General features: G+C 37.1%; 1 protein-coding gene across 2 annotated transcripts in view; it reads left to right on the top strand.

Moving 5' to 3' along the window:
* Positions 1 to 26,782, top strand: part of LOC104144888 (EGF-like repeat and discoidin I-like domain-containing protein 3) — a 254,672-nt gene that overhangs the window by 153,021 nt on the left and 74,869 nt on the right. For both annotated transcript variants that reach the window (XM_068928088.1, XM_068928089.1), the window contains one exon: positions 20,827 to 21,008. In XM_068928088.1, the coding sequence (XP_068784189.1) occupies positions 20,827 to 21,008 (182 nt within the window). The remainder of the gene's footprint in view (positions 1 to 20,826; positions 21,009 to 26,782) is intronic.

The following is a 26,782-nucleotide window of genomic DNA, read 5'->3' on the forward strand; positions in this document are numbered from 1 at the left end:
TTAGATGACTATAGAGGGATGACCAAATTAACAGTACCCTTAAACTTGATCAAAATAGGTTTCCTGCTCTTCTCTTGTTTTTCCAATTCTTTAAGTAGGTAATCTCTTATAAGTACTTTAAAATTTCAGAAATTTCTAAACAGAGCTTCAATATTTGGAAGGAACATGGGACAAAAATATCCTACCCCTGTATTTCATTGCATCATACTGTGAAGTAACAAATACTTGCAACTTGGCATAAGCCAGCCCTGCTGCCAACTGCAGCAGCCTTGCTTCAGCTTGTCTTTGTCCGTCTTGCTGCCTACGCAGCTGCTCATGCCAAGCTGCCATGTTCCCCGGTCACTGGGCCTCTCTCCGTAGCTCGACGCTGAAACAAGCCAGCAAAAAACTGACCAGGAAATTAAAAGGATAATTAATCAACTAGATCAATACCTTGATTCAGTGAAGCGTACAGCCGCACGTATACTGGGCCAATACAAAGGAATGAGTGGCAGGCAGAGATAAATGGCAGGGGACGGAGCATGGGTCTGAAATGAAGACTAGCACCAACTGAAAATGTAAATCAAGCTACTGTTTTTTAATTCATGTCTAAGGCAAAGCTAAAATTTATTTTAATTTTTGTTTTGTTTCTTGTTTTGTTTCTCTTTGAAGACTGTAATATCTGGGGGGGGAAGCTAGAATCTTCCCCTTGTTTGCCACGGATACAGCAGATAAAAAAAAAAAAAAAGTAAGCATTCCTGTTTGTCATTATTTAGGATGATGACATGTTCAGACTAGCTGCACAGAAAAATTAAGGAGACTTTATAGATATGTGTGTGCGTACACACACACACACACACACACACACACACACTACATATCACCCTCAAACAAATTAGTTTACTTTTTTAATGTACTTGGGGTAGTTAATTTATTATTCGTATGATGTCATTGCTGGTTTAGGAAATGAAGCGTAGTTCTTCCTACAAAAATGGAATAATTCTTGTGCCTGGATAGAAACATATCAATTTAATATAAAATTAATGGTGGTAATTGACTTCTGGATTACAGAAAGACCTTATAACAGAAACATATTAGAAATACATTTTGAAAATGCAAGCAGGGAAAATTCTTACATGTTGAATGTTATTTTAGCCTATGTAATTCAACTCAGTCTTGGCAATTTGTCACATCCTTTTTTTGAACTTATTATAAGAAGGAAAATAATTATTTAAGAGATTAAATAAATGCTAAAAGACAGGCTGAGTGCATCACTAGTAATGGTGATGCTTTATTTTTTTATTTTTTTTTTTAGCTATTTCAGCTTAACATGGGTGGAACGCCATTTATGAATCTGCACTGGACAAAACCCTCTTGAAGCTCTTGCTGAAGCTAATGAAGTTTGCTAAGGGTACATACTTCTGAGAATATGGTTTGGCTAGCATATCTGTGATATATACATAGGTATGAAAAAGCAAAGAGGCAGAAAGCGCTATAGAAATGACAGAATACATTGTTAAAAATGAAATAGTCTCCCAGGCATTTCAGTGACCTAGTGAAAAATATTAATCAAACTCTCAAGCTTTTAATATTGAGTCTTCAAACAACAAAGCACACACAGGAATTTCTACTACAGACCATTTTTGTCCAGACATCCCTTTTTTTTTGCACACTAAGGTGTGCAAAATTAGGCTCAATAGTTAGATCAGAATTGTAGTTCTTCCTTTCAGCACAATAGGAAAATGAGACTGAACTCTCAGTATTTGATGCTGAAACAAAGTCTGCAGTACTGTGCCTTTGGGTATGTTTTCATCTCAGTGCTGTTGTGCTATACAGAAATGTTTCGCTCCAAAAATTCGTTTCTCTGTATCTTAAAGTGATTAAGCAGTAGAGGATACAATTTTCATTGTATCCTCTGACAGAAACTCATTATAAAATATTCATAAAAGCCTCTAAGACCAACAGGCATGTTTTACACATTTAATCATCATCTTTAATCATCAGTCTCCTAGTACAGCTTTTGGCTTGTGTCAGTAACTCCATTATGAAATCAACCCCCCATTTTCTGGCATATGTAACTTGACTTTGTAGCATCTCATTTTAGCTTGAACCACCTTGCTGCAGAGATGTCTTTTCCATGCGTTCTTACTTGCACTTACTGATCTGTCTCTTCAGCTTTGTCATTCTTGACTCATGGTGCCCCTTAATTACCCACTGTAATGAGAAAGGAAGGTTGTATTGGGGTTAAGATTTCCTTCCCCTACCTGTCTTGAACGAGTTTGTTTCTTCAGACTGAGGGAACGAGATGACCCTACGTTTTCTGTAATGTGCCGCATGACTGATATTAACAAAAAAGTAGAGAAGGAAAAGAACTTATTTTAGAAAAATATCCTCTCTTCCTGTGTCAGAGGAACTTTTGTGTGCGTTTTTGTGTGGCAAAGCCTATGCCAATGCATATTTCAACATTTCTAAGCCTTAAAAAAAAAAAAAAAGTTACAGCACGCTTATTTTCAAAGTAACCTGTGTAGCTCTTAAGAGCTTGGTATGGTTAATAACGCATGTTCTTTTTCAAGTTCTCCTCACAGAAATGACAAATAATTTGCAGGTAAAGAATTGGTACTATAAAAAGAAATAAAAGCCAGACTGTAGCCAGAAGAAGCAAGCTGGAAAAAAAATTGCTGGTGGTTATGACCAAAAAAAAAAAAAACAGTCCTTAGGAGTGTGGAAAAGCACCTTGAATAAAAGCACTAGTGATTATAAAGGTATGAAAAACACAATTTGCAGGTGCAGTAGGCTCAACAAAGCTCCCACTGGTCAAGTCACAAGACCATGTTTTCTGTTTAAGGTATTAGTCCGATTGGAAAATATCTTATTTAAAAGCTTAGTATTTATAAGGTATAAATTGTTTATTCCATAGTATAAATTCCTCACAGAGGGTTGTTTGCCATCTGAATCAGGCTAATCTAGTCTGTTGCTACCCTTTGGTGGACACAGAATGAGCAATGAGAGTAAGACCATCTCTAGGAGCATATAAGCCTCTCATAATGAAACTGCCTTGACATTTGCTGTAGTGAATGATGGAGCAAAGGATAGAATTCCAGGTGAATACGTCATAAACCTTGTAAAAGGTAGAGGTTTGACAGTTGATTCACATTTTGGAGATTTGTTTGGGCTCAAAATTCAAGCTAAGCTGAGAAAGGTGAAGATCCATGTTAACTAAAAAGAAAATGGAACAAAACATCATTCCGTGAGCCCTAAACGAGCTAAAATCTCCAAGCTCTGCCCAGCTCCCACCTGCAGCTTTCAGGAGGAGAAGGAAATGCAATATGTTCAGTGATCAACTTCCTGCTGCTTTGGACAGATGGAGAGTCCAGCAACGCTCCTCTTCCAGACTTTGGTGCAGCGATGTGTAAGGATACCTATGAGGGGAATGAGACGCTAGTAGCTTACATCTATTTTAGTCCCTGACCACCGCTATGCTCATTTGTTGCATTCCATTAGATATTCTGAGGGCTTAAAAAAAAATTGCAAACTATTATTGATTTTATATAGAAGAACAAAGAGCATGTAGTTCATTGCAACTTAGTTTGCTTTTTAGCCTCTTGAGGGTTCAGCATTGGAATGGCAGTCATTCGTTGCCTGTCAGATCTGAGGCAACCAGCATACTTTTGTGGCTGCAGACTGCTCCACATAAACAGTGGCCTTCAGCCTAAAAGCTGCCCCAGGTGGATGAACCCCTGCAGCTTGGCAGTGTTATTTAGTCAAGGCTGTCACTACTTTAAAGTAAATGAAGAGATGAACAGATATGAAAAATTCTACTGCAGCTCAATACTGAAAAATAGGATAGAATTTATGTCTTTCTGACGTGCTGTAGGTAAACTGAGACTCAGAATGAGGCAAGTGAGTTTTCAAAGAAAAGTTTAATTAAAACTCTCAGAATCCTCAACTGTCATAGAGGATTATTACTTACTTTGCTGAGGAAAAAATGATGGAGTTACTCTCAGTTCAAATTCTTTTTGTTTATATCAGTGATTGTTTTCTAATGTTAATGATAAATGCTATTTAGGCAGCTTTTCAGTTTGATGTAGTTACTTAGAAATTTTGTTCACAAAAAAGATGTGAAACTTTAACCCTTTTAAAAATGATCATCTGTTACTGATCCAGTGAAGTCTGTTTGCTAGCGAAATCAAACTAGCTGAGCTCACCCATAAATACAGTTTTCCTTTGCTGGCAAGTCTCTGTAGTTGATAGTAATGTTACATGCCTTCACTGAAGATAAGTTTCAGTGTGTAGTTTATAATACCATATCTATTGTTATTGTAGTTATATCTCTATTCCAGGTTATGCTCATGTTGCTGAATCCTAATTTCCTAATTAATCTGTTCCTATTTTTATGCAATCCATTTTTACCCATCTGTGTTTTGAAATTTCAGCTTAAGCATAGCATAAAAAGTAACCATATTGTAATTCTCATTGCATCAAAGTTAGAGAAAAGGAAATATTACTGGAAAAATTATTTCCCAATATTCTCTTGACTCTGCAAGTGAATTTATATTCTCACGTCCTACTGTGTCCAAATATGATTCTTTCTTTTTCTGTAAGGTTTCTAAAAAGTGTCACTTGTCTTCTGGATAGCAGTAAAATTTCCATACAGGAAGTTATTTGCAGATTTTACTGTGCAGATTTTACTGTGAAACCTCTTCTACTTTTCTTCTTACTATTCCTTTCCATCTATGAAATAAAGTCGGTGATAGTGTATTCTTGGTCCCATCAGTGTCAACACATGAAGAAATCTTAAAACTCCTTTATATTTTTCACAATGAGTTTGTTTTTTCCGTTAGATGCAAAATTGAATGAGTGTTATTTTTTGTTCATTCTTTGACTTAGGAAATTATTTCCTTGATAAAAATTGTCATTAGGAAAATCCTCAAAAATTAAATTCCTCTCCCAGAATGCATGATGTGATCCATTCAATGTTGCCTTATCTGTACTGAAGTCAATGTCAGAACTCCCACTGAGTTCTCTGCAGGTAAAACGGGGTGCAAATTAAATGGTGTCCTTGAAAAGCTGTGCCTTAGTCTTAGACATGCAAATATAACTATTGAAAGTAAAATATTATTTAAAAATGAAATGCAGCATGTTTAGTCCCTTAACATAAGAAGTTAAATCTCTCCAACACCAACTGCACATTGATTTAAAGACTTACACAGTAGTAAGATAATTCTGGTTTTTGATTCTGTTCATTATTAATATTTAGTGACAGAGAATCCTAACTTCAGACACCGTGATATATTTTAAAAGTGGGGTTTGATTCCCTATGGAAATGGAAAGCCTAATCAGCAGTCGTCATGCGTCCTAGTGACATTTGAGTCACCTTTGCCTCCTGTACAAAGTAGAAGGAGAAATAGACTCCAAAGAATTTATCAAGACAGTTTGCTGGGTAGGGAGTCTTTTTCCTCAACTTTTCATATTGACTAAGACGCGAAAGTAACGCTCAAAGAGAGAAAGGTCTCTCTAGTCTGTAGGGGCACCTGCCTGAAGGTCCCATCATATAGGCAGGACTATAATACAAAAGGGTACTTCCTTACAGGAAAGCAGACAGGTCACTGCACATGTGTGACCTAAAGATGGGGCCTAGGGAAAAGCAGGTTCTGGTCGCTGATGTAATTAGGTGAGAGGATTTTATCCACAATAAGTATCCAAAATAAATCTTTATTTATGCAAGTATTTGAAAAGTTCCATCGGAAGACACAGGAAAATGCTAGCAGACTTGGCTTTTGGTGACTGGATGGTGTTGTTTCATATGTTCTATCTCTGCTCTAAACAGCTGCAACAGAAAAATCACAGCTTTCTAGTGGCTTCATTGACAGTGTTTATTTCAGAGGATTTCAGGACAGGGAGTATCATTTCTTAGTTTGTCAGCTTAAAAAGTACTGCACTTCTCTTGGTAATCCCCTAACGAACATTTTTCTTTCCATGTAATCTTAAACTACTGGAGAATTAGGTTTCCTACAGGATGCTGAGTAAAGAGCCTATAAACCACGTTAAAAGGGGATGCCTTCTGAAACGGTAGCTTTTTAAAGTCTAGTTTCTATTCCTAATTGAACTGTTGTTTATTCATTATGTATGCAGTGTGTTTTCTTGGGGAGTCATTTTTTGAATAGGCTATTAACATGAATACCATAATGGATTCCTAACTAAATTTCACTAGCATTTTATTGCTGATTTCATAAGAACATAAAAAACATCATACTGGGTCAGATGGTTGAACAGTCTGTCTGGCCTACCATCCTGACTCTGACAGTGGCAATGACAACTGCTATTTAAGGAGAGCATGTTAGCTTGGCCACTTTCTTCTGTTTATTCTTCTAGTCCTCCTCTTGGCTCGCAATTTTTATATTAAGAATATTAGAGGATACATCCCTGACTACTCTCTGTAGTATCGTTTGTGGACTGTTGCACATGAATTTGTCTAATCCCTTTTTGAATCTGTTGAACGTACCTCCAAAACTACTTGTGGCAGGGCAGCAGGCTCCAGGAGCTCACTATGTACTGTGCAGAGTAGTATTTTCTTTTATATGTGTTAAGCTGATCTCCTATACATTTCAGTGAGTGCTCCCTAGTTTTAATATTGTGGGATCTGATGAACGACATGGCATTCACCTTGTCTACCACCTCCATGTTTCTGTTAAATTCAGTCATACCCCTTTCTCAGCCTTCTCCTCACCAACTGAAAAGTCCTAGTATTTTTTAATTCCATTTTCAGAAGATAGATGTTGTATCTCTTTAATCATTTTAATTGTCGTTCTTTACACCTTCTCTAGCTCCGCTCTGTCCTTCCAGAGACTGGAACTGCACACAGAGTGTGGTCACACCAGTTTCATATACCTTCAAAGTGATATTCTGTGTCTTGTTCAAAATGCCTAACTTTGTGTTAACTTCCTGGCTGCTGCTGCATGTTGAGCCAGTGATTTCAGAGAACTGTTGGTGATGACTCTAAGACCTCTATTCGAAGTTGCAACTGCCGTTTTCGAGTTTAGTATTGTTCAAGCGCAGCTTAGGCTTTTTCCTAGATGTATTATCTTCCATTTGTGTACACTGAAGTTCATCTGCCATCCTATTGCCACTCACTCAATTGTTTATGTCTTTCTGGAGCTCACCATCTTGGTGACATTTGATCAAGAAAGCTACCTTCAAACTTGTTGATTTTCCCATTACACTGTTCTCAAAGTCATTAATAAAGAAGCTGAGTAATACTGATTCCAGCACTGATCCCCAGGGGATCGCACCGCTGACACTTCATCTGTTCCTGCTCTTTAGTTAGATTTTAATTTATAAAAGGACCTTTTCTTCCATCTGTGGCAATAGCCTTTGATGTGGAAACTTCTCCAGTGCTTTCTGAAAACCCAAGTATACTGTGTACACTGAATCCCCTTTTTTCCTATGTTTATTGCCACCATTAAAGAGGATGATTTCAGGACAGGTAAGTGAGGCAGGATTGCCCTTTGCAGAAGCCATGCTGGCTTTTTTCCGACAGATTATCTTTATTGAGGTACTTAGTAATCTTGTTCTTAGTTATAGACTCGGAAGCTTAGAAGGCATAGAAGCAGACTTACCTGTCTGTAGTTCCCACAATGCACCCAAGAGCTATTTTTTGTAGATGAGTGCAGAGCCTTGATTTATCAGTGTACCTCTGTAGTGAGAACCTCTGTATCTAGCTGCTTCATCTGTGCAAAATTTCTGGAAGCACTAAGTGATGAAATCACATTAACACTGGAAAAAAGCCAGTAATTATTAGGTGACACAAGAACTCCAAAAATTCTTTTACTTCCACTCTTTTTTAAATCCTCAGACCACCTAAGAATTGCCTAGCTTTATTTTTATACTTTTTCCTCAGCGTAGACCTTGTAGACTAAGTAATAGACAAGACTGAATCTTACAGCCTAGCCATAGAGTTATGAAGAGAGTATTTGGTAATGGAAGTACATGATAGTCACTTAGCTGTAATAGCACTATTGAGAAGTAGAACATAATGTTCAATTTCTTTCTATTTGTTTAGTTCTGAAAGACATTGCTTACACACATGAAGTGTATTGACCAGTATGATAACAGAATAATGTGTTGCTATTTTCTGAGATGCTACATCAGCACAAAAACATTTAATCTGTTGGGACATATCAGCAAATAGGTAACAGTTCTTCCCATTACTGTCTGAAAAGCTGTCTTCTGTTGCATGGAACGTAACTAAACACTTCATTTTCATGTCAGCTCATAGAGATTTGAAGCTTAATGTAACATTGTTTGAAAAGTTTGCTTGTCTGGAAGTGTCTCTGTGCTCATTAGTTGCTGCTGATGCAAATTGGTAAAGATGTTGCCTTTGACATACAGTATTTTATGTGGAGACGTGAAACAAGATTGATCATATTCTTCACCTTCATGCCAAGTACCACACTAGCTACTTACATATTCTCAATCACATTTCTGAAATGATAACAATAATAGTTAAGATGTTGGTAGGTCAGGAAAATCTGCTTTGCTTTTTTCTAATTCTGTGAAGCAAGCTTATGAAGATAAATGCTTTGTGTGCTATTAACCAGATTTCAGAACTGAATGGCTCTACAAGTCCATCATGGCCAGGCAAAAATGTGCTATTCCATTGTGTGGTTAGAGTCACTGGGAAGTTATAACCCCTGTGACTTTACATTTTTATCTGCTACCTGAAACAATAGCTGACATTGTGTGTACTACAAGTCTACTGACTTGTAGTAGGTTGTTTAACTAGATTTCAGGCTAATAAAGTGAGGTTTTGTAAATGCATTTCTGTGTTTTTATTTCACATTGTGATGGACTAGAAAGAGGGACACATGGTCAGTTACCATGTCTCAGAGGAAGTACTGATCAATTTTAAATTTCTTCAGGGGAAACACAAATATTGATTTGATCTTGCCCATGGGGTTAATCTTCAAAACAACAATTAACGTGAGTTGCTACAACCACATTACTCAATATCACTCAGATTAAAATACTGGATTGTGCAAAAAACACTCAAACTACATAGACTAAGTGAATAATTTGATTAGCTGCAGAATAATTAAAATAGCAACAGATAAAAAATGTTAAGTTGAGCTTGTGGCCTGCAGCTGTCTCCCCACTACACTATGCTCATCATTGACAGGTTGAACAGCTCAAGTGTAAAGCACTACCTCACTTGAGCTAGAGATCTTCAGGTATGGATAAAGATCCGATTACCGTCACCAGACTTGTAGGTAATGTAGATGCTGCAGTATTCATCATCCTTTGGGGAAATGGTGATTTTTATATTCATTTTAGAGATTTGCAGAATTCTTATGTTTAAAAAGTTAGTGCTTTCTACACAATTCTTGCATTGTTTAGGATTCATTCCAAGGAAAAATCTGTATCGGTGTAGGAGGGACTGTAGAGAGCTTAGGCTTTACTTGTGTTTAAAAGCGATGGGTTAAGAGATGGGATAAGAAGCAAGAGCTGCCAAGTGAGGGGGGGAAAAAAAGTCTCATGATCCTGAGAAAGGGTGAGATAGCATTAAGAATGTCCTTGACAAATAAAAAAACCAGCAAAAAATAGGCATCAATTCGTTCAAAAAAATGTATTTGTAGAACTATACCTGCTATATCTGTTACCTGCAACTCTATTGAAACATTGCTAATGAGTGCTCCTGGACTACTGAAGCCAAGCCATGAGACGACTAATCAGAGAATGAGTTGGGATATGTGACTCAGTCCTTCATAACAGGAATGTCATAATACCGCCAAACAGTATGTTTACTTTGTGCATGACTAAAGTAAACAGAATATAAAAAAACAAATAGAGTGCTTCCGGTAGCTTAAGACTTTATCTCTTCTTCGGTCTGTCAGCCTATACATTTACACATATGGTCTGCATACATATGCAAAAAACAGGGTCTTCTGGAAAATAAGTCTCTTTGACGGACAGTCAAACTCTACCTTCTCCTGAAAATGAAGATGTAATTGCCGTATTTAGATGGAATGAAGAAGTGAAGATGCTTCAAATTTCTTAAATTTACTAATTATCCCTGCAGCTAACAGTAAAAATTTAATTTGGTCTAGGAAACTAAATGGGATTTTTGTATGTCAGGCGTCAGTCTAACAGACTGTGACCAACTGGGACTGAAATGTATTTATATTTGACTTCAACCAGATAAATATGAACAGCAAACACAGTTGTACAAAGTGTTCTGCTTTGGAATGGCTTGCAGATGAGCAAATTATTTATTATTATTATTACAGGTAGTACTGTATATTACTGGATAAAGTGAGCTACTTAAGGCCAAATCCTCAGCCACTATAAGTCAATATCGCTGAGAAGTCAACAGAACTATATCAGATTATTTCAACTCAGGTTGGGGTCCGCTATGTTGGTTTGACTTTGCAGGATTTACTGGTATGAGAATATTGAACTGAAAAGAATCTGCAGTTACAATTTTAGATATAATGTAGACAGAGCAAGGAGTCAGTTGGTATTTCTATGCAAATAGCTTCCTGAGGTTTGGCATGCGTATTTCAGTGTGGATTACTTATTATTACTTATTACCTATATCAGTTGTCATATCAACTTTTTAATTATTGTCTTTTTCAACAGAAAACCCCAAATCTGGCAAACTATTTGTTTGCTGTTATGCTCATCTCTTCTTTGTCATCTATTTTTAAAGACCTTTTTCCATAAAGTCCCACTATATTAACTATCTAGTAAATGTATTTGCAGGAAAATGTGTCATTATGTATTTGTAATGTGATCTCTTTTCAGTGTTTTTAAGACTTGTCTGACTCATTTCACTTAACTTTAGCCTCTTAAAGTTAGACACTAAGTTGAAGATAATGGTCTAGGGTCACTCCTTGGTCAGCAGAAAGAGAAAAGATGGATCAAATCTATCTCAAGCACTTGCTTCAGAGACTGAATAATGGAAATCGTGGTTTAGAGATGCTCAGTTCTTTGCACAGGGAATAGAAAGAGCCTAAGCAGAGCCTAAACAGAGCTCAGAACAGAGACCCAACTTTAAGGTGGTTGAAGTTGGATGGGATGAATATTATCCATTATGTTTGCATTGTTTGGTTAGCTACTTTTTCATATAGACATTTTGGGATAGTATCCTCTTTATGGTGAAAAGAGATGATGATAAAAAATAATGAGATAGAAAATCTCTATATGTGTGTGTTTGATTTATGTTTAAAATACTTCATGGAGTCACAGGTACAACATTTCATTTTATTACACAGCTATAGTAATGAAAGACTTCTTTTACTGCACATATTCAAATATTACTGTGTGAATCTTTATTCTGAATTTCTTCCACCCTAATAAAAGTCTCTGACCTTTAAATTAATTCTGTATTTTAACATAGCTGCAAGCTCTGATCCTGAAAGCTGCTTTACAGGGATATAAGGTTATACCTACATCAAATGGCTTGCAGAAACAGGATCTAAATTCTGATATCTGAATTTGCAGTTATTAGAAAGTTAGCTATTTTATAGAAGAAGATGGAAACAGCTTAGAGGCTGAGAGCTGCAGTTTCTGGATAGTTGGATTTAAGTAACAGTTATTTACATGCAATTAGTGTTCTCTACTGTAGTTATACCTCATATTTAGCTTATCACTTCAGCATTATATCGTAGGGAAGTCCCGTATAGTTAGTTCTTTCAGAAGGACATGTATTCTATCACAATGTAGAATTCATAGTAGTGCCACTAGTGTTTTTAAACAATTTCAATGAATATATTTTGTAACTAGTAATATTGTCATTTCTAGGAGCTGTTGCTGTTCTTATGAAAACAAAAGAAAACACAAAGACAGAAAGAGTGTATCTAGCCTGCAAAATGAGATTTTGCACTTGAAAAGCACATATTCCTTTTCTCTGTTGAGGCAAACGGACATTCTCATTGTCAGCCTGGCTTTCAGGAATGCTAATTACACTGATGTTGTAATCCCATTGATTTCCGTTGTAGATCTGCCAGGAAAATGCAGGCTTTCAATGTAACTATATCTTGTCTTTCCAGTTCTACTTGCAAGAGAAAGTATGTTTTTCAAATATTTTTTCAAACTTTTTGGAACAGACAAATTTTCAAATGTCATGAAGTACCTTTAAATTAGCAGTAGTGAGCGCACGCACACACAGACACACACATGGTGCTGTCCTCTGGTTCCTGTGGCAAATTCGGGGAATCAGTTTAGATCTTCCAAACAGTCAGCAGTTTAGATGGTCAGAATCCAGATGTTTCACCTCTCCTTGATAAGATTTTTAATAAAAGTTGTAAAGGAAATCAATGAAAATTCCTGTGCAATTAGCACCTGTGAAATTACCATTCCCACCAGCCAGCAAGACTGTGAGAATGTGCATTTACATCAGCTGGGTTACTGCAATAGAGAGGGAGAATATATGCTTTTCAAGTGGTGAACCTCATTGTATAGCATTAGCATGTATATTCTTTGTCTTGCTCTTCTTTCCTGGGAGTGCTGACAGCTCCTGGAAATGGTGGTATTACCAGTTTAAGATGTATTTACCTGTTCTGTTTTTAAAATTTTTAGTTATTCTACTACTAATGTTGCCTTGTGACAGAAAAAAGCATGACCTCCAAAATGAACCTAGTGAAAAGGAAGGAATACACTACAATATAATACATTTGCCATTTTAAAAAGTTCTTTGGTACGTTTTTTCCACTCCACAGCAACCCCCTCTCTCCCTGCCTCCGGCATTGTAGTAAAGGCAGATCAAAATAATATAAAGCCAAAGAACTGCAAAAGGTGAGGCTATCTGCAGCCATCTGAAATCAGGCTGAACTTCACAAAATATGGTGCCTGATTAGCAAATTTCCTAATCTAATTGGAAACCTGCTGAGTTTTCTTTTCTTGTATTCTTGAGAGAAATTTTTCTAGCAATACATGAGGAAGGGAGAGGTGCATGGATTGTACAGTATTCAGTAGAAAATAAAAAGGATTATTTTGAAATCTAGTTGGATTCCTCATTTTCTTTTTACATGCTTAAATAAGTGATTGACTGTGCTCTGTGCCACAGCCATTTACAGTGGCTGAAAGCGGGGGATATAACTAAAAAATCCACAACCAATGACTAATAGATCCACAGCCATGCAATCTTCTCCACCCGCAAGGGCCCAAGTCTACATCCATAAAAACCTTATGCTTGGTAAATAGAACATGGTACCACCTATTTGTTCATGTCTTATGTGTAGCTATGATCATATGTCCACTACTTTACAGTGCAACTTGAAAGCCCCTGTGAATTTAACTGCTATGATAAGTATGTGGTTTTAATTCTTGTATAAAGTATTTCAGTGTTACTCTGTAATTTCTGTTTTATTCAGATTAACTTTAGTACTGTTTTAAAGGCTCTGAGTTACATAAAAATGGGTTACGTTGCTATTGAAATATGGCAAAAATGTTATTTTTCACAGTTCCAACTTGAAATGTAAAAATCATTTTTCACAGATTAATACATTTCTATGTGAGAGGTCAGCAAGGGAGTTTGAAAAACTCCCCTAACTCCTTACTGCAATATAATTTTGTCTTTTATTTAAAAAAGTCATAGTTGCTGCTCGAAAATACAGTAAAACTGAAGTAATGCTTATCAATGAACTATTGAATGCCATAACTTTAGTAACGGTATAGACTTACAGGAAGCATTTTGTATCAGGCAGTTGCATGGCATGTCTGTCCTTTCTCAAAATGGTGTAGAACGATAGTAGCTTTCTGACCTAGCTGCAACTTGACTATATGGTACTTCATTGTCAAGGTTCAATTAATCATTTGGGAGATTTTGAAGTCTCTCCTGACATTCAGGAGTTGTGCCTCTCTGTTCTCCTAGTATCCAGCACGGCTAGGACAGCCGTGTTCCTTCAAGCTTTGTGCTGTGCTGTCTACTTGGCGTAGTAAATAGTGACTATTTGGCATGTCTAGCTAGAAAAGAGAATACTGAATGGAGACAAGGGTTATGTTTTCAGATGCACTAAAGGCTGTTGCGAAGAGACTACACTGCTGTCCCTCTTCGTAGAATAAGGACAAGAAATAGTAAAACAGAACAAGGAAGATTCAGGTTAGACTTTACTCAAACACCACATGGGATTGTTGAATAGTCACTGCTGGAGCTTTTGAAAAAGGCATTTAACAAACATTTATCAGGAATAGCATGGATCTGGTTGGCATGTCTTGGGTTAAAGAAACTTTTCCAGATAATTAGAAGCCCTATTTTTCTTTGACGAGGATCCATAAACAGTGTGCTTCATACCAGAAGTCCTCTTTCCAGACCAGTTCCATTAAAAGCATTATGAACATGCCTAAGAGTGGTGTTAATAATATTAATATTGCTGAGTTCAGCACGGAACATAGTGGAAACGTTCACTTCATGTATTATGAATATTTTTCTATTTATAGTTTTGGAGATTTGAGATTTTATACACATCCTTCTTTTTGAGCATAAGAGTAGCTACACTTGGTCAAATGAAAGTTGACCACCTGTGACAGTGATCTGAAGTGAATGCTTAGTGAATTAGTGTAAGAAAAGAATAAGCATTAAGTGTTCTCCCATTGTGTTTTTCCAGCTTCTGGCTGTCATTGGTTTAGGGACTTCTAAATCAGTTCCATCTTCCTTTAATTTTGTTAATTCCTGTTGGATAGAGTCCTCTTTAAGCATGCTGTGTGTCGCAGTTCCCCAGGCATTGGTTCCTGTGCTTTGCATAGGGAATATCCTTTCTATGCAAAGAGCAGAATGCAGAAATCACCAAAGAAGAACTAAGCAAATCAGCCCATGAACAGCAACCTTTCATTTCAGATACAACACTATATAAAAAAGACCTGATCTGGTTTCCCTGAGTTGCAATCTCCACGTGCTTCTGTCCTGTGTGGGAAGCATCAGCTTCTCAAGGCTATCTCAGTGCAGGAAATGCCTCTGGCTGTCCATCAGAGGATTCTCACAGGAAGGAAAGCTCTGTCTCCCGACCACCTCTCTACAAAGTCACTTTGCATACTCTTTACAAAGAAAGAAATTAGAAACGTTGATTTTATCATTAGTGTTTCATGGTTTTGAAAAAAACAAGCCCTACAGAAACCTTCATATTTTCTGTGTACCTTCATATCTTGAATATGAATGGATCTTTAATAGCAGATCACTAAGCGATTGTCCATATCCATGTAACTGGTTCCTATAAAAACAAATTCACTGTTATCAGAAGAGAGGTATCCTTGATAGAACAAACTAGGCAAAGATATGTGGGTGGCAGGGGGAATAAGAAGAAGAAATAGGCTGATGCCTTTCTTGCACGGTGGGAAGCTTATGCATGTATCAGCATTAATTACTGCAATATCAGAGGTCTTCTGTAATGCCATTGTCAGGGTTTGTGTTCAGCACAATTACCATGCTATGCTAAGCACAGCCAGAGTAATCTCATTCCACAAAATGAGGTGCTTGGAGAAAGACAGGAGTACAGATGCCTAAAGCAGATTTGTTTTCTGCATGCCTTCAATTTTGCATCTGTTTGTTTTGATGACGTTACCTGGAGACAAACCAACAGAAGAAATGAAAGCTATATATTCATGCTACAAAATCAGACATGCTACATTGTCAATAACAATAAATCTTTTTCTTCTGTTTGCAGAGGCATAATCCTCACATTTGCAATCAGTGTTTAAACCATTTGGAGGTTTTGCTTAATTTATGAACTGAAATACAGTATAGAAGTCCACATTAAACGCACTCGAGTAACATGTTTACCCAGTGCTTTCTGCTTATTATTATCTCCCACTGTGGTCTTTCTTTTTTTTTTCTTAAAATAGTTTGTCCTTCACTTACTAAGAATGAGCATCAGTGGCATATTTCCCTATTCTAATTTACTTCTAAAGAGTTATCTGTGTAAACTAGAGTCAGCTCTTTTCTAATTGTTACCGTCTATTTCCTTTTGCAACAATATTTTTGGTCTGCTGGAGGCCCTTATTGTTGGAAGAGCTGATGGTCCTCATACCTTTGGTCTAGGAGTGAAACCTGGAATGCCGATCATTTGCTTTGTGGTAAAAACCAAAGTTGCATTTCAGATGTAGTTATGTTTGAGATTGTAAAAAAAAAAATCTTCAAGGCAATTTTATCACCGTGCCTTCTTCAACTGATTTAGTGGAGGTTTTTAGGAGAAATGAAAAGAGAAAGGAATCTTTAACTTCTCAGATATTGGTGTCGACTTTTACCATACTTCACTGGATCTTTTCCGAGTCATGTAGCTTATTGGTACACCTTTGCGTTTGTGTCATCTTTGTGCACAATGAAGTGAGTGTTCTGCGCATTGGTATATGTTTAATGTGAGCAAGAGGAGCATCAATAGTGTTTCTTTTGGTGAACACCAGTTGTCAGTGTAGGATTAAAAAAATACTGCTTGCATTATTATTTTGCTATTTAATGACATAAAAAGTAACAACTCTAGGTGACAAAGTCTTCCTCATGAATCTATAGCATGAACCTGCTATGCAAAATTTTTTATTTTTTTTTTTACTTTCTTGCATCAAGTTACCTGTCATAGTCCAATGTGTCAGCATTAACTAATAAAAATGGTTGACTGTTTAATGACTGGCATTAACCGGCCTGGATTGTACAGGGTCATTGTAGTGATGCTGTTACTTTCTTGGAGACTCCAGTTTCCCCATTTGTCATGATTTTTGTTAAATGAACTGTGAATTTCATTTCTGTGAATAGAGGTGTAACAGCAGTAAAATATAATACAGTGTGTTATTATATTTTGCAAAAATATGCACCTGCTATTTAAAAAAAAAAATTAACAGTTTTTTTTTTATTTAATGGATAAAAAATCGCCAAAAGCAGCATCATCTTGTTTCCTTCATTGTTAGTAGTCAATGGCATATCCTAGCCGGTAAGAACTAAAAGGAGTAATTGCTACTTTGATCTGAAGAAAAGTATTTTTGTGTCTCAAATTGAAGATCTTATGCAGCAGCTAGCCTGTTGCTAGTGCTTCACTGATAAAAATGTGTTTAATAGAACCAAAAGTAGGTAATTCAGCTGCGAGTTTTCAGGCAAAGGAAATGCCTGGGGGATTTAGAGAGTAGTAGCCCCATTATAACTTCTGTAAGGACACAGCATTCCCCACAAATCTATTGGAGTACTTGGAAGAAGTTAATGAACACATGGATAAGGAAATTCTTTTTGCTCCCCTGTATTCAAATTTCAAAAAAGAAAAAAAAATTCAACAATTTCCTTTCAACTGATGAAAGAAAATAAATTGGAAAGTTTTCTTGTAGAATAATGTTGGGTTAAAAATAAAGAGAAAAAGGATGGATAAAATGGTCAGTTTTAACAATGGAAGGAGCTTACTTGTAGAGTTCTAGCAGAAACTGTACTGAAGTCCTGACTGTTCAATATCCTTCTAGAAGAGTAAGGTAGCAAAACGTTCTGATAATTTAGGAAATTTACTTAGCATTATTAAAATGGACTAAAGAGTTTCAGAAAGATCTCAAAATACTGATTGATTTGGCTATAAGATGGTAGATTAAATTTGGTGTTGTCAAATTCAAAGTAATAGTACTTAAGAAAACAACCTTAATTATGCATGCACAGATATCTTGGGTATGCCTCAGGAGCAGGTAGCCTTGGGTAGGCGTCTTGAAGGCCCAGCTGTCAGGCCTTTGCCTAGGAAATTGCTTAATTGATCAGCATTGCTATGGACAGAGGACTAGGATTATATTATAAATGCTAAATTCTGTAATTTAGACCAGCAAGATAACGCTTAATTCAAATTTCCCATCTCATGAGAACGATCTGCCCTTCAGGGCAGTGGATAAAGATGGTCCTCTGAAGTCATATCTTAATAGTGCATACATGTATATTTTATTGTAAATGTAGTATTGCTTAGAAATGGCTATCCAGTGTCACATTTTCTATACATCTCGTTTTGTTTTGCTTAGAATAAACACCAAAGTAGAAAGTTTTGCTAATGTGTTTTTTTTAATTCTTGTAAGTGGTAAATTTTGGGTTTAACTCAAATTGGCAAGTGTCAGCTTGACAGGGGTAGAACTGCAATTAAAATAAGAAGCTTGTACAATGAAGTACCTATTCCCTAAAGGTACAAATTTGCTTTGGATTTTAGGACTAATCCTCCTAAAGCTAAGGAAGGCAAACACTTCTGACCATATATGGTCATAGTTGACAGAGCATAGTAAGGGCTGTACTTGGCAATTTAACTGCCTTTGATTTTGAAAGGAAAATTCACATCTCCTGTAAGAAGTTCATACATATTTCAAATACGATTTAACACATATTAAGCATGAAAACAAACATGGCTTCCAATCCAAACTATTCACTATGCACCTTAGACAGAGGCTGATAAGCAAAAAACTGCATGTCCATTTCTTCTCTAGGATCTGCTGAAGCTGGGACGTTTATAGGAGGTTGAGGGTCTCAACATCAAGTATATGTTCTGCTTCTGAAAAATACTTCCCAAAGCCAAACACACTTATTTTGGAACCCCATCAGAGCTGATACTGGTGTGTGCTGGGGCTCTATGCTCATGCACACCTCTTTCCCCTTAGGTCACCGAGTAATGCTAGCAGGGTGGGCAGGTGTCCTCCTCCCTGGGCCTTTCACCATCAGGGGACAGAACAAAGCTCTATGCTCTACATCTGCATTAAAAAAACCTGCAATATTGGGTAGGTCTCCATACCTCCTATTTAAGCTCCTCTTAAAGGACTCTATTCTGTTTTCTTGCATGTCTATTTTTAGGTATTTCTCATCCATATTCATCAAATATTAGGGGTGGCTAATTACATTGTAAGCTGGAGTTGGTCCTGTATGTCTGCATGTGTTGCATATACATATGAGTTGCATATACATATAGGGAAACATGCTCGTACTTTCTTTTATATTGTGAAATGGCAAAGATATTCTAATAAATAAACCTGAGAAATTCTTGAAAATGGACATTTTCCTTTGAAAATACAGAATTTTTTCCCTGGCTCGGAAACGTGTGGCTTTAAACCAAAAGGATTTATTCTAATTAGCTGAAAAGATTTCAGAAGCAGGGCTAAGATTTGAATAGGTCTTTCAATGTTTACATATCACTTGATAACACTGTGAAAAATAACATTTTTCCAACAGATGTGGGTTTTTTTTGAATCTATCCTGTATTGTATTTGGCTACACTAGTGACAAAGACTTTATTTTCTGCTGGCACTACTATGCGTCTCGGACAGCTGTGGGAGAGAGAGCTGCTTTTTGTTCTATCTTGTGCAGCCTAAACAGAATTGATAGCTAAGTGCTGATTACAACGAATTTATTGTTGGGTGATACGAAGGCAGAACTGGATCTTTAGATCTTAAAGGACTCTTAAAAATATGGGTGAAATCATAGTATGGTGGAAGTCAGTCATAACTTCAGTGGGACCAAGATTTCATTTAGCATCTTCCTAAATGTAAACCGATTTTCTCATCTGAGAAATAATACATTTGGAACTCCACCAGTATGGGGTTTTTAGTTTCGGTTGTCAGAGCATGCACACATGCTTGTCCATGGCCCCATAATGAACTTAGTTTTGTTTTATATTTGTCTCCTTTACCAGTGACACACAATACCCAGGGATTATGTTGCTAGGGACTCCCAGCACTGTCTGCCTGCCTCAGCTTCTCTCAAAAGCAGCAAATTGCACTGATCGCTTTTTCTTCTCAGTACGTTTTAATTAATGAAGAATTGAATTATATGTGACTTTATGACCATATGATGTAATGATTTCATAGCAATACCATTCTGGAGTTTATTCTTCAGTAGTGCTAAAGGTGAAAGCACTGCCAGGCTTCTGAGAAAACCTTAAAAGTAAGCAAATGTCTTCTCCATTCTGTTGGGTTTAAAATTGCTAAAGTGCAGTTGACTATAAAATAGAAGATCTTTTGAACAACTGAGCAGATCAACTGCTGCAGTAAGTCCTGTAATAAGCTTCTCTTTATATCCTGCATCTGAATTGATTAGAGGAAGAGAATAAATCTTTTTCCTTGAAAGTGGTTGGGGGGGGTTTAATAGTAGGTAGCCTGCCAATCATTTGTATATCATGAATTTTCAAAGTTCTCCGTATTTAGATTACTCACAATAATTATATAGTATTGTTCCTGTACCCTTAGTGGCTTTGGAAATCAATATATGCAAAGATATCTTGACTCTACGAAAGGTTACATCTAACTATTACTTCAGATGAAAAAATTAGTGATAAACATCATTCATAAATTTGTGCACATTTGAACATTATAGTTAAATATATACTACATGTTTTGCTGATTAGATATGTAGGACCTTTATTTTTAATGTTCCTGAACAGTATCATGTTTCTAATTTCATATTTCTAAAGATGAATGCAGTAACAGTTTGTAGCGTATTGGCTAAGGGGCTAATTGTTATGGTGCAAGCAGCAATATGGAAACCTTATAGTAGTTACACAATCTGAAATTTGCTTTTAGCAACTATTACCATATTTGAATATGAGAATCATTTTTTTTTTTAATGTTTGTATCCATAAAACTGAAACTCACAACTCTCCAGAGAAAGCAAACTAGAAGAAGTTACAGACTTGATTTATTTCCTTAATTTTGTGATGGGAATAGTTATTTACAAGCAATATTTTTGTAGTATTTACTCATTTCTACAAATAAAGAAAATCCTAATCAGGTGCTTTAAGTCTTTTCTAATAACATATTTGGCACATGATATTTTGGTTCTATTTATATGCTATTCATAGGTACAGTCACTAGTGACTCAGAAGAATTGATAATTTCAGTTATATTCATTTCTTTTCTTGTTTTCATTCATAGGATGCTCTGGCCCTCTAGGAATAGAAGGAGGTATTGTGTCAAACCAACAAATTACTGCATCATCCACTCATCGAGCGCTTTTTGGACTCCAGAAATGGTATCCATACTATGCGCGACTTAATAAGAAGGGTCTTGTAAATGCTTGGACTGCTGCAGAAAATGACAGATGGCCATGGATTCAGGTAACAGATGGAGCTGCGGAGAGAAAAAAAATCTCCTTGATTCAATTGTCGTTTAAGAAACTGATGAAGACAAGTGGTAAACTAATAGCTAGATTCTTATTCTCTGTCATAAGTGTAGCCTAGACAAAAGTGGACTATTGAGTTGCAAAACAGTAAAAATTTCAAGGTTATAAATAAACAAATCTTTTTGTTTGAAAAGTGTATGCCTATGTTCTGTTGTGACTCTAAGAATCTCTAGCCACAGAAGCAGATTTAGAGTCTTTTCAAGGAAGCTCTTTTCACAGGTGCTACGTTTGCTCAGTAGGTCCTTAGTAGTGTTTAGCAGCAATATCTCTTGTGGGACATGCTTTGATACACTCCTACAACCTTCTTTGGGGTATAACTCTAGTCTACTGTAATATGTTTTTCGCCATACCGTGGCCTGTGGAAATAGTTTATCCTCTCTGCCTAGCTGCTCAGCACGCACATATGCTTTAAGCAGTGTGTGGATCACTCTAGAAGTAACAGTAATTGTTTTATTTAAGGTTGAAATAGTTGTTAGTTCAACCATGTCTGTGGGGCTGAAAATAATTTTTTTTTTCATTCCTGCTCAAAGGATGTTACCTCTAGATTCAAATGTCACTGTACCCTTTGTGGACTAGATTTCTCCAGGTGTAGCAAATGTCTTCAGAAAAAGTCTTGAAGCAATGGAATATGAAGTCCTGTGGCTGTATTTTAATGAAGAGCTAGTAATTTCTGTAGCTCTTTACTCTGTGCTGTTTTCTTTTTATGAGGTGTGGGTTGGTCTAAGCTTTAGCATGTTCAGTTGTTTACTCGTGGCAAAAACTTGCATACTAATCAGTATGTTCAGTATGTGAAAAGGGTGTTTCCCTCCAAGTGCATCCAGCACAGGAATGGCAAAAGCCAGTACAGTGAGGGCTGCTGCTCCTTCGGGATGAGTGGGAGGCCGTGGCATGGCTCAGTCTCCTTCCCTCACAGGCCCTGCCTCTGACCGTAGTAGCAGCCAGCTTCCCTTGAGCTGCGCGAACCACGCTCTGTGGATGGCTACAGGTGTCATAAAAGGGCTACAGATGCAGAAAGGAAAGGTGGGAGTTAATGAGGAGTCCTGTCACGATCTTCTGCCTTGGCCAAGCTCTGAGAATCCTTCAGCTGCTCAAGCTACTTGGGAGGAGGCTGCAGAGGCCGGATGAAGTGTCTTCACCCCCAAAAGGAAGTGTGCAAACGCTTCTGTACAAAACAGCAACTCTGCATGTCCCACTACTACTGCAGCCCCGGCTCATGTGTCTTGATAACTCTCCCGTCTCCTTCACTCACTTAGACAAAAGTGGCTCCTAGTCTACCGGCGTTGCGAGTATGTTGAACTGCAAGGTCTTTGTGTCCCTCAGTTGCATCAGACACACTCTTCTTGATGTTATCCTTGTATAAATAGCGTAATTTCTATTCACGTTTCAGTCTTCATAGTGGCTACCAATTGTGATTTTTCTGAACAGTTCCCAAATGCTATGGGAAAATGCGTACAGGATTTCCTGTTCATTTTTCTTGTTTAGAAAGCAGGTGCAAAGCACTGTTTGATAAAGTTTTCTAAAGCTAATGTGGTGAGAATACTGGCTTTTGTCAGTTTTGAAAAATGTAGCCTATGTTACTGTTTGTTATTCACTGCAGAGTGAACGCATAAAGGCCCTTCAATGTATCTTAAGTCAGTTTTCTTCCGTGAAGACTAGAGGGGTTAGGAAGTTTATAAAATTTATACATTGAAAAAGAGCTGGAATGAATAATGCTAGGGGGCTTGAGCAGAATTATTTTCTCAGGAATAGAAAGCTAATGTGACTTTAAAGGATAATGAAAAGCATTACGGTAGCTTTTTGGGCTGCTTTAGAGCGTGAGTTTTATTAAATAATTTGGAGAAAAAAATTCAGAAGTGCTTAGCATTGGCCCCCTAGGCATATCTTCACTAGAAGATGAATTGGAAGGGGTCTATTAATGGTTAGTTGCTTCCCTGCAAAGACACTTACCCATCATCAAAGTAGCTGTCAGATGGCTGTGGCTATTTCTACCCAGACCAGAGTTATGTTTGCCTTGGACTTTGTTACCAGGAAAGACATTCCCTTGATCCTCTCTGGCAAAAAGGTTGGACCAATGGAGAAAATGTTTCTAAACACCTCAGCTGAAGGGATCAGGTTGAAAAATTTGTTCTTTTTGGAGTTAACCTAGGTAGTGCCAATCCTAATTTTGATAGCCATAAGATAAAAGGACTTTATAGAAGCTGATGAAGTGACATGGTTAATGTGTACAAAGCACCTAACATTCTCTTTCTTTTTCTTCTCATTCTTCTTCAAAAATAAGTTTTGGTCTATAGTTTACACAAAACTTGCTCAGTACTTTTTGGAGTTCAGAGAAAGGAAAACACTCTTTGTTACTTAAAAACAAAAGTTTAAATCTCGAGAGGACTTATTTTTTTCCTCCCTTTTCTGAAGACTTTTTGCCTTCATACAGTTGGGGACAGAAAATCTAAATTTGGCATGGAGGTGATGCTTGTGAAGAAGTGCTTTTGAGCATTCTCCAGAAACCCTATTATGATTTGCAAGGATACAGACCTTTCTGCACTCCATAGTAGTTCTCTACATCAGAGCACTGTCTTGTTCTTTAAGCACAGAATACACAGTAAGAGACAGATACTTCCTGACCCTTATATGAGTAAATAGTTTCTGTTGAGAGAAGAAGAGTGGCAGAGATTCCATGTCTTGTTTTTGTACAACTTCTTTAAAGGCCAGGGAGATAGTTCTTAAGCATTTGCGGAAGGTTACAAAAAGTGAGCATACTCTGATTCTGTATTAGATTTCTGGCTAGCTTCCTCCTGGTCTCGTGGAAGAAATGCTCTTTCTAACAGCTTGCTCTTAGTTTTACTAAGTTTTCCTTAGTTTTACTAAGTTTTACTTTATCATATTACCACCTTTTCCCCAGATACAGATGCTTACCCTGCAGTTGGCATTTTTGTGGGAACCTGGACTGTTGACAAAGGCAGAGGGGAATCTGAGGGCCACACAGGCAGGTGACTTTGGTCACTTCTAATGTTGAGGTTCTGTATAATGGGACCTCTTCTATGTTGGTCTGATTGATGAAGCAACTGGACCAGAAGATAACTTCTGAAAAAAGTTTAAATGTTTGACAGAGATTAAGTGGAAAGTTATGAAAGCAGAAGCTCCTTTTTTATGAAATGTGAATTAGCATCTAAGTGCAGTGAACCCAAAACAGTAGCCTGTTACTCTATTGCAGCTCCTAATGCTGGATACATTCTGAAGGAAGCTGTTCTATAATGGGCAAAGTCCCCAGAGTATAATTATTACATGCCTGTAGCTATTTTTGCCTTGTTCCATCATTATCAATTTTCTTTGTCATTTAATTTCTTTATTTATATGCAGCTGAGCAAATGAAAGGTTTGAGTGCTTTGCTTGTAACTCACTTGCAATGAGTGCAAGTTTTTTTCTCTAATCTTTCAGGTGTCTGACACACATGAACTAATTAGTATGCAATTTCATTTTCCTGCATTCTCTCAATGAACTGAAAATTGAAATTGCCATTTTAAATTTACACTCTCAGCATGTAATTAGTAATGGCACTACAATGTTTGTAATTGGCTTGTGATTTAAAGGGTCATTGACCATGTTTTTGAAAGCAAATTAAACTCAGACTAAGTCATATCTCTCTTTTAAAGTTCTGCTGACCTGTCTTTCTCCTCATAGGTTTACACTGTGATAAAATAACATCTGTGTATACTGTTTACTACTTTACTAGTGACATTAGCTGATAATATTTCTAAATACAATGAGGAAAAACCCTATGCTTTGTACTTTTTGAATTGCTCATGAAACATGACTAAAATGGTTGCTGTGCTTATTCCAGTGATATTCTTTTCTGTCAAAGCTCTCTTCTTCAGAGATCACTAATTTCCCTAAACCTCTGTCCTTTTGCCTGAATGATTTTAAAATACATGGGGTTTTTTTGGTTTTTTGGTTTTATTGTTTTTTTTATTTTTTTTTACTATGATTCCATTTCATGTCTGCTCCTACCTTGTCCCAGAGCGCACAGTTTTCATAGTTCATATTTTCTCAAAGAAGTGTGGATCAGAATGGAGATGGCCGTGGGCAGATTTGTTGTTTGCATTCTTTGTCTACCACATCCTAAATCTTTCTAGATGCTTCAGGGAAATGGATCCAATCCTAAATTATGATTCCGACTTTCTCTTGTACCTATTTTCGATCATTTCCCTTTCCCTTTCCTATCACATTTTCTGGGTCATTCTCCTTTCCACTTACCACTGCTCCTCTCTGCAGTGCTCTCACTTCCTGTGACAGGATGATAATATTTTAAGAATAACTGTTAATCTCTAAGAAAAACCAGCTAACAGGTGCTTCTAAATCTGACTCCTCTCTACTGATTTTTAATCTAGAGATCCATGCATATGCTTTACATTTCTTATTCACTCCCAGTTTCTCTATCCAAACATTATATTTCTTAGTTCTTTTTTCCTCTCTTTGTGGCTAATTTCCTTTTCTCTTCCATAAACTATTACCCTTTTTTATACCATGGCAGTTATTATTATTCCTGTAATGTACAAAGACCTCGGCTGCAATGGAGATGCTAAAAATGCCTAAACTGGAATGTCATAAAGAGTAATGTAAAACAAGACTGAATAATTTGGCAGAACTAAGGCTACTTGACAGCACTGAGGTGATAAGTCACATGGTTAAGATGCATTAGTAACTTTGGCAGAAGGGTGCATCTTGAGGAACTATGGGAGGAAGGGGGATGAATTTTGTTCCAGAAGATGTGAGTCTATTTCTTTAGACTTTTGGAGTAGAGGTGGCCTTTTTGTTCTATCTCTAAATAATACCAAGACAGTAGACTCTTGATCCATAGAACAACCTTCCTGTGTCTTAATTTGCCCAAGAACAGTAAGATGTACACCACCAATGTCTGGGAGCCTGGAGTGGAGAAGTAGCTCGCAACAGAGCTTCAGTGGCTCCTGCCACTGCACCGCAGGACAAGCTGGGCTCGGTTGGATGGTAAATGTGCCAGGGAGGCCTGAGAATGTCAGCCCCAGAAACCTGTTCTGTTTTCCTTTTTCTTGCAACCATGAGCTCAGTTTACCTAAGTATCCCTTCACCCGCATGATCCAGTCATGTGTCATAGGACTCTGTAAAAGTTATCCCTGAATTCTCTGCAAACCCCGAATGCTCAGTTAACCTCAGGCTGACCACTCCTAAGTGTCAGCAAGTCAGACTAATAGCTTGTCTAAATTCAAAGCAGGATTGCAAATTATGTCTGTATGAGAAGAAGGTGGGTAAAAGCATACAAGAAGTAGAGGTTAAAGGTGTATTTAAGGCTAGACAGCGAAAATCAGGGTATGCCCTAAAGGCTGATAGGAAACAGATATTTGAAAGCATCATACAGCAAAGATTAGCCCAGATGATGTTTTGAGTCAGGAGGGGACTGGATAAGGTTTGATTAAGGAGGACATAGGGTAAATTTGATGTCCTGGTTCTGGATTTGGCCATTTGATTAGGCAAGGAGTGGAAAACATCATTGCCAGCTGGCTCCTGTGTAATTGCTGCTTTTGCACTGTGACTTAGCACGTGTGAGAACAAGAGATCCCTTAATTTCTGCTCATCTTAGGAATGTGATTGTGAAGTGTATTCCTGTGAGGAATATGTCTGATAAAGGCAGTAATTTTAATGGTGTACAAGAAACTACCAGCTTTTTTTAAGTGCTTAGGG

Source organism: Struthio camelus, chromosome Z (assembly GCF_040807025.1).
Source record: "Struthio camelus isolate bStrCam1 chromosome Z, bStrCam1.hap1, whole genome shotgun sequence".
NCBI classification, from domain to species: domain Eukaryota; kingdom Metazoa; phylum Chordata; class Aves; order Struthioniformes; family Struthionidae; genus Struthio; species Struthio camelus.